The 9,510-nt window shown below is 42.0% G+C and overlaps 1 protein-coding gene across 1 annotated transcript; it reads left to right on the top strand.

Annotated features, from left to right (window-relative positions):
- The first annotated feature begins 6,368 nt into the window (after positions 1-6,368).
- On the top strand, positions 6,369-9,510 carry LOC139379076 (SPRY domain-containing SOCS box protein 2). The gene is made up of 3 exons (XM_071121847.1): positions 6,369-6,399; positions 7,614-8,387; positions 8,644-9,510. The coding sequence occupies exons 2-3, from the start codon at positions 7,682-7,684 to the stop codon at positions 8,772-8,774; spliced, it is 837 nt and encodes a 278-aa protein (XP_070977948.1). The 5' UTR covers positions 6,369-6,399; positions 7,614-7,681; the 3' UTR covers positions 8,775-9,510.

The raw sequence follows: 9,510 nt of genomic DNA, 5'->3' as shown, positions 1-9,510 counted from the left end.
GGCTTCAGCAGAGAGAGAACTGGGAGGACTGTCATCTGCAGCACCTTTATAGCCTCTGACTGCATTCCCCATTAGTAAACAACGCTTTCAAATTTTATTCATTTTGTCAGAAATTTGTTTATTTTGTCTGAAATGGTTTCTCATTTTGTCTGTGAACTTGGGTCATGTGTGGGGTCGTGGAGGGGAGATGCTGCACAAGCACAAGAAAGTTTTGTCTGAGTTCAATCAGTAGCACACATAATCTCAATTTCTCATTTTGTGTGTGTGTGTGTGTGTGTGTGTGTGTGTCTTTGTGGTTTTTGTGGTGTGTAAATTATTGTATAACTGCCAGGTCAGAAATGACCCTAAGACAATCTTTGTACCCTGGTGGTGTACAGCTTTCATGTAAATTTGAACAAAGGCAATGTTTCACTTTTTCTAATGTTGGGGTCACTCTAGGAAAAGTCATCAAATTTTCTCTGCTGTTAAACATAGTGGCGGGTCATTTCTGACCCTTAAGACAACACAAGGGTCAAGACATGACTCTGCTATGCCATTGTGCTGTATAATTTCTGAATTTTGTGGCCTATATATGATTCACTTTACAAATATGCATAGTCACTTTACAAATTACCTCGACTAACCTGTACCCTAGCACATTGACTAGGTACCGGTGCCCCCTGTATATAGCCTTGTTATTGTTATGTAATTGTCTTGTGTTACTTTTGGATTTGATCTTTTTACTTTAGATTATTTAGTAAATATCTTCTTAACTCTATTTCTTGAACTGCATTGTTGGTTAAGGGCTTGTAAGTTAGCATTTCACTGTAAAGTCTACACTTGTTGTATTCAACGCATGTGACAAATGAAATTGATTTGATAATAAATTCTAGACATTTGTTTATACTGGACTAAGCATACTGTCATGACGTTGGCCTGAGGGGGAGGTTTATGACCAACCATCAATACCTTTCCCCTTTATCCTCTCTCTACTCCACCAATGTGACTATTGAAAATCCCTTTGTTAACATTGAGAGAGTCTGGTGATATCAAAAGATGGGAAACGGAACCATATTTCGGTAATCCAACCAGTTGAAAATATGCTTTGGGACTTAATGAATATGATGTCAGTTCAGTTGGCGACTGAGACATGATTACTGATGATAGAACGACATAAACTGTATCTTGGAAAATCTACACATTCTAGTTATCAGATTCACATGGAATTGTTGTGCAATTTAAATGTTTAAATATTGAACTATTTGTGAAAAGATGAAATGTCATTTTTAGCTCCTAAATGAGAGAATTGGTTTTCATGAGTCAACTATGCTCAACTCAGTGGCCCCGCCCATGTGTACAAACACTGGTTGTAAAACTATGAAACACGGCCCTCGCTCCCAATCCTCAGCCCCTTAACGAAAATGTAACTTTCTGTTCCAAGGATGTGAGGACTTACCAACCCCACATTGAAAGGACAAAGACCACCTACAGAACTAAGCCAACATCAGCAAGAACCTAACGCAATTGGCATCGAATTTCAATGTGAAGGTGACGACCTTCACGCCAGAAGGATGAATTTCAACTATACCAACCAGAATATAGCATGAGCTTAAAGTATGGCAACTTTTTATAAACTTTGAACTCTTATTCACGAAAGAAGTGCTACCCCCTCCGCATTCTAAACGTGGGCTAGGAGAGGACGGACAGAGGAGCCATTCTACCACACTCCAGTTCATCACTAGACAGTCTTCAGAGGACCAAAGATCCATGCTGGACCACCCGGCCTTCCATCTACAAGCAATCTACCGAATCGCAGCTCAGAGTAAATATTTATTGCATTCTCCTTTTTCAAATGGGCTGTTATTTAGAATGCATAAGATACTCTATTTACGATAGCATAGCTGCCTACGTCCCGATTGAGACACAAAACCTTTTTTGCTCCTCAGTCTTCCCGCACTTTCATTCAAACCCAACCCCCTCTCTTTGTGTAACCAGCCGTTGTATCTGTTCCGTCCTCTAGGGACATTTTCCTTTATGACATAATTTGTAATCAATGTATGATACATTCTGTGTAGATGTAATTCTGTGTGATTATTTAGGTATTTAGTAAATAAATAATTAAACCAAATGTTGTATTGCTGATACAACTTGTTAGCCAGGGTTCGTGAAGATAACCAAGAATTTACAACTTTCAGATGAGACTGAATAAGGCGAGGATTAAATATTGACTGCTACTGATGTAAAAGATTACTAGGTTTTATTCGGATGATAACAGCTCTATAAACATTATTTTGTGGTGTCCCGACTTTCTAGTTAATTACACTCACCTGATTAACTTAATCAGGTAATATTAATTACAGAGAAATTATTTTATAGAATAGCATGCCATGTCACTTAATCCGGCATAGCCAAAGACACGACAGTATATTTTCATTAACTGTCATTTTCGTTAACGGTCCCTCCATCTTGTGCTAACGTCCGTTATTTTTAAATCTTGGCTGCAATAGTTCATATTTTTTTCTACGTGTTTGTCAGTTTGGTATGCGCTCTGCAAGGTTTTGTTACTTATCATATGAACATCATTTTCTGAATCAAATAAAATTCCCTTAAGGTTTCAAATTTTAAATTATAGAGAATGCGTTTTGTTAAAATACTAACAATCTTTGCCTTGAGAGGAATGAAACAATATGTCAACTTATTATTATCACTGCTTCAGCGTCTCCTTGTATGTTTACCACTCAACCGTAAAATGAGGTCTGGGAGGCCTGGGAGTTCGGTTTAGTCTAGTCGACAACCTTGTTAACAAAAACCCTTTCATCAAAGCAATGAGACAAAAACATACAGAAGAGGAAAAAAGTAACAATAGTTGTGCTCTGTACAACATGTGTGTGGTTGAATTACAAATTAAAAAGGGTTTGAAAAGGCTTGTCAAATATAAAGCATGGAAGTGAATTCATCATCTTTACTTGACTTAAAAATAGTCATTTATAGAAGAGCTAACAAAGAATGTGTGATAAAGTAAAGATTGTCCTTGCTGAAGATGTCATATAAAGATAGATAAACTATGCAAATAGTTTACTATACATTACAGTCTATGACTCGGTTGCACTGGCTTCCATTGATGAGGAGGAATGTTCCAGTAGCCACCCACAGCAGCCCCTGAGTCAGGCCCACTCCAGAGAATACAGCAGGACTAGCACTGGACCCACTCAGTTTTGGTTCTGGAGGAAAGAAGTAGGACACATTTCATCCATGTTTAATTTCACATGCTCAAATACTTCATTATATCATTCATCTATAAATTAATGGAAATCAGATCGCCTGAATATAACATCCATAGATTAATAGAACCTGCTCCCCCGTATCTCTCACCCCAGAACCTGTTGGGAGTGTATAGACCAACGGTCACTCCCTCAGTCACCTCCAGGTTGTTCCTGGTCCATCTGACTCTGACAGGCAGGGTTAGAAATTGTTCCTAAAGTAGATGAGGGAGCTGCTCCTTCCCAGATCCACCTCATCCTCTGGGTACAGAACAACCTCAGGGGGCAGTAAATGAGGCTGAATGAACTGTTTCGCTGCCTGACAAGGCTCCGCTGATAGCAAGGTGTAGCAGTTGTAAGGTGTTGGGACTGCTGTTGGGACTCTTCTGTTGGGACAGCTTTATGTAGGCCCTAACAGTTTGTGGGCACCGTTTGTCACTGTTATAGTGCAATTAATGTACTGTTTAGTGTTGTGTTGCGTAGTGGCTTTGCTGTCATCCAACATTTTTGTTTTTTGTTTGCCCCACCAAGATTTACATGCTAAAATCGCCACTGACTTAGTGTGAAATGCAGTTCCCTATCACAACTGGCAGCACTGCCGTAGCTTGCCTAAGTCCTCCGACGGTGATACCTTGGTTATACAGTCGGAAACAAAACACTGAATAAAAAAAAAACATGCCAGAATGTTCAATAAAATCCCATTTGAACTTACTCTATTGGTTGTCTGTGTGATTGGTCCTTTTCAAATAAAATCAAATCAAAGTGTATTTGTCACGTTCGCCGAATACAACAGGTCACCTTACAGTGAAATGCTTACTTACAGGTTCTAACCAATAGTGCAAAAAAAAATATTAGGTGAACAATAGGTAGGTAAAGAAATAAAAACAACAGTAAAAAAGACAGGCTATACACAAGGCTATAAAAGTAGTGAGGCTACATACAGACACCAGTTAGTCAGCCTGATTGAGGTAGTATGTACATGTAGATATGGTGACTATGCATATATGATGAACAGAGAGTAGCAGTAGCGTCTTTGTCTCTCTAAATTTGACAAAAATGTACAGCTAGCTAGCACTGCAGTGCATAAAATGTGGTGAGTAGTTTTCTCAAAGAGAAAGACAATAGTTGATCAGTTTTGAACAAATAAAGAAGAAACAGAGAGAGAGAGAGAGATTTCATCATTTTTTCCCACTTTCAGTTTCACAAACTTAGCTAGCAAATGCAGCTAGCTAGTTTAGCCTACTCAAACACCCTGCTCAAATAGAGGGACGCTATGTTAGCTAGCTGGCTATACATTTCCAACAATACACTGGAACTCTTCCAAGTCAAGGTAAGCTTTTGGTTTTACAAATGTTTTGCCACCAGGGCCTGTCGGTTTAACTGCTAAACTGCTTACTGACTATACAGTGTAATGTTGCTGCATGATTGTAGCGGGTTACTAATGTGTTAGTTATATTGGGCTATGTTGACTATGATGTTACTTTAGCTAATATGGTGACTCCTATATAAGTTGTGTGTAACGGTTATGATATGGTTTGGCTTGGAAATATTTATTCGCCTGGTCACATACAGCAGATGTGTTGTGCAAAGAAGTCCACAAATGAAGGGGAGAGTGCATAGATGCAAGAAGGAATACAATGTAGCTGCTATGAAAGTGAACTGTGTTTATGGGTGATCATGGGTGTATTCATTCCACTGATTCTGTTTAAAAACGTTTCTTAAACAGAAGCAAACAGAACGAAACAGGGCGAAACATTCCTGAATTTGTCCAATAGAAACCCTTGTTTGCAACTGCTGGACTAATAATTACACCCTAGATCCACTAGATGTAGGCAAGAGTGGGCAAGGCGGTATTGAATATGTCACTGTCTGTCCATGTCGACCTGTGTGCACCTGCATTGTAAACTTTCATTCATAGGCTAGGTTGGAACAACCTCATGATGGGTATAGGGAAAATTAGATTGTCATGTAGGAGCCTATGTAACCTGCGAACTAAAATAGTGATTCAGTCGGTGACGTCACTTGCTCTGAGACCTTGAAGTAGTGTTTCCCCAGCAGTTTTTTGTGGAGCGATGGGTAACGATGCTTCGTGGGTGATTGTTGTTGATGTGTACAGAGGGTTCCTGGTTCGCGCCCGGGTATGGGCGAGGGGACACCTGTTACATTGAACTGGGTTCAGTTCAATGTAACATTGATAGGTTCAGGTGTAACAGGTGACAGTCATCCAATATGCTATAATAGAAAAAAGGCCAAAAAAGGCCATTCTCATTAAGAAAAAATTGTCCTCCCCAGTTTAAACTGCACCGAACGCCACTGTTTGCTAACATGTCCTTTATAAATAAAAACAACGTTAAAAACAGCTTACTGTTGAGATCATGATGGAAGTGTGTGAGCTGTAGGCTATAACTGCTATTGTAAACGAATAGTCTACCTATTGAACTACAGACAAGAAAATAAACTCGGAAAATAACCAGCGACTACCTAGAGGACGCACAGAAGCTGACATTCTTTCTGCGCATGCTCTCTCTCGCTCTCTCTATGAGCCGATTCTGGTTCTATCTTCTTTTTATCTTTTTATCAATTAAAAGCCCTAGCCTCATCCTCTTCATCTGTTTCGCGGTGTATTTGTTCATCCACTACAGGACGCGATAGAGAAAGATGCGAAGACAGGGAGGGGCGATGGAGAAAGAGGAGAGGGGGGTGAGGGAGGGAGGGAGGGAGGGAGCCAGCCAGTAGGGAAGGAATAGGCCTATAGGCTAATATACAGTCGATGTGAGAAAGGCTTTTGACGTTTTAATACGCAATCATGCATGATGCATGCATCAAACTGTAGCAGACAAAATTGTAGAATGCAAATTATGTTTACCCCCTATTATGACATACTATCCGTTGTTTGTTTGTCTCAAAATCTCACGCATATCCATCATCAATTCACTACTTAAGTCACAGAATCTCGTGCCCTTGCACTGGCAATCTGTGTGACGTGGTTCCGTGATTTCGGAACGTGCTGTTCTCTCCGCCGAGGTCGTCAGACTCACTGGACGGCATGGTTACTTTACCGTCCCGCTAGTGTCCGGTGGGGGGAGCGTAAGAGGAGTTAAAACATGGTCATGAGGGACCATGTCCATTACTACGAAGGGCAAGAGAGAGAGAACGTGTGGTAAGCTACTATCTATTTACCTAAACAAGTTAGCCTACGTTTATTTATCCAACGACAATTACTCCAAACAATCACCATCTGATTAACCTGATCTAATGTGAAACATTCTGGGAGAGATTATAGTGATGTCAATTTTGTATGACTGATTTTTTTTTAATTAAAGGAGCTATATGTAATTCTTTGCATTGCAATTTCACAAAATATATCTACAGTAATACTAGGATGTTAGTGTTTCACAATATTTCACCCCCCAAAAAAGTAATTGGGACCTCACAAAATTGCATTTAAATGGTGCAGCCTTCATATTGGTCAACAAAAGACAGACCTTTTCTTGTTGTCAAAATGATTGGGGCCAGCAAATCTCTTGTTGTCAATGCAACAAAGGACCAGCCAATTTAACAAGAGATTTGCGGCACCAGTAAATTTGACAAAAAGAGATGGTTCATTGTTGAATTGTTACATGAGGTCTAGTACCTTTAAATTGTATGAATAATACTTTAGGACTTTGGCCAGTCTTGATTCAAAATCTTGCTGTCATGACTCATGTCAAGACAGAAAAGTATTTATAGGCTACCTCAGTACTAGTTATAAATTCGTCCTTTATGTTATTATCATAGGAACGCCATGATACTGTGTGTAAGGATAAGATAACGTTTTATTATATCGTTTTTTTTACTCTCGTTTCTCCCCAATTTCGTGATATCCAATTGGTAGTTACAGTCTTGTCCCATCACTGCAACTCCCGTACGGACTCGGGAGAGGCATGCGTCCTCCGAAGCACGACCCTGCCAGCACTGCTTCTTGACACACTGCTCGCTTAACCCGGAAGCCAGCCGCACCAATGTGTCGGAAGAAACAGCGTACAGTTGGCGACTGAAGTCAGCTTGCAAGCACCCGGCTTGCCACAAGGAGTCGCTAGAGCGTGATGGGACAAGGAAACCCCGGACGGCCAAACCCTCCCCTAACCCAGATGACAGTGGGCCAATTGTGTGCCGCCTCATGGGTCTCCCGATCACGGCCGGCTGTGACACAGCCTGGGATCAAACCTGGGTCTGTAGGAACACTTCAAGCATTGCAATGCATTGCCTTAGACCTCTGCGCCACTCGGGAGGCCCAAGGATGGGATCTTTAACTTGTGATGAATGACATCACTATGCAATGTGGATTGCTCGATTGAGAATAACAGTCTAACATGATTTCTGTTTTCTCCACAGCCTTGAAAAACCCTAGCTCAGCCAGTGTCTGAGTAGTGAATATTGTGTGTGTGTGTGTGTAGGCTATAATGGGTCTGTCACTGTCTGGATGGCTGGGTGGCATCCCAGCCAAGATGAAGAAGGATGCTCCCTCCTCTTCCTCCTTCCTCCCACTGTCCATCCCTACCTCCTCCCGCCTTTCACTCCTCCTAAACTCCTCTCCCGTTGACCCTGGAGACCCCCGGTGCCGCTGGAGCCCCACACACTGTTCACCTCACTTCCTGCTGTCCCAGTGCGGGGAGGAAGTGACACGCGCACCCACCCAGCAGATCAGCGACGGGGCTCGGGGGGAGAAGGGGGAAAGGGGAGGAATGCACGTCTGGGAGGTGCTCTGGTGCCCCACCCACAGAGGAAGTCATGCTGTGATTGGTGTATCCACAGAGCACTGCCCGCTACAAACCTCTGGTTACACTGCACTGATGGGCGGAGACTCACAGTCCTGGGGATGGGAACTCACAAACAATCAGCTGTGGCATGCAGGGCAAGCCCTGGGGAGATACCCCGGGGAGAGAGGGGTGCAGGCGGAAGAGCAATCTGTGTCCCCCCCTCACCCTGTCCCGGAGCGCGTGCTGCTGGTTCTGGACGCGGACACAGGAACTCTGGGATATGTAGTAGATGACTGCTTCCTGGGCATGGCCTTTAAGGACCTCCCCCAAGGGGTGGAGCTTTTCCCAGCCATTAGCAGCGTAAGGGGTGGAGCCTTCATACGACTACGCTACCTCAACGGAGCTACCCGTGAGTATAACTTCATTATTATAATACAATTTAACTTTATTATCCCTTGGCATGTTGCTTGGCTTTTAGCATCAACACAGACAGGCAACATTTAGCACAGTTTTACAGCTCTCAAACTGAACACAGTGCAAATAACACAACTAAAACAGTTCAGAACTATTCATGATGCCCTTAAACCCAAACGTGCCCACACCAAGTACTTATGTTTGCAGGTATGTTTATTAAATTTCTCTTTCCTTCCCTTTATTTCTCTCAGGTGAGCCTCCTGCACTGATGGCTCTCTGTGGTCTGTCCATCCATGTGTCCATGGGGAAAGAGAGAGAGACTCAGACAGACAGACTGCCTCTGCCTCCTCCTCTTCAACGCTACATCCTGCCCAGCATGTGACACACACACCCACACACAAACTATAGAGTAAATAGGAACGTTCTCACTGACCCAAGGTCCATATACGGCTAAATTACAGCTTTTAATTGAATTAAGCAAGTCATCCATAAAATAAATTAGCCTCTGTATTGTAGGGGCCAATGAGTGGTTTGTGTAACAGCAACCATCATTGGCCAGTGCTGCACACATTGTGATGTTATCTCCTCTCTGGCCTGGGACATCCACGGTTACTCCCTGTCCAATCACATTTCTTGCCCTGCATCGTGTTTTTGCCATGTCGAATCCAGCTTCATCCACAAAGATGAATGTATGTGCAGGTTGCCTGGCTTCCATCTCCATTACTCTCTAAAATACAGTAAATCCACAGTTTTACAGTACTTTACATTATGCATAGCTGTGTATATACCCTGTTTAGTTATTGAACAGACATCTTAGCTGGACATATTGATACCAGAGTTCTGTCACACATTCACCATTTCTCTCAAAGGGTACAGTGTACAACTGCTTCATCGTTATTTTATGTTTCTCTAGGACACGTGGGTAGGCTTTCAGCTGAAATTGCAATCAGCTGTGTTTGGAATGATTACATATGCTGCTGAGATGTTCTATATGTTTCTATCTGGTTACTGGAGAAATGCACAACATTTACCATCATTCTGTTTTGAATGTGTTTTGAACAGTTTTGGAAACAGTGTGTTAGTGGGAATAAAAAGAATGTGAACCCTTTGGAAATACC

The sequence above is a fragment of the Oncorhynchus clarkii genome, chromosome 2, assembly GCF_045791955.1.
Source record: "Oncorhynchus clarkii lewisi isolate Uvic-CL-2024 chromosome 2, UVic_Ocla_1.0, whole genome shotgun sequence".
Taxonomy (NCBI): Eukaryota; Metazoa; Chordata; class Actinopteri; order Salmoniformes; family Salmonidae; genus Oncorhynchus; species Oncorhynchus clarkii.
Note: the sequence above shows the minus strand (reverse complement) of the source record. Positions and strands in the feature narration are given on the sequence as shown.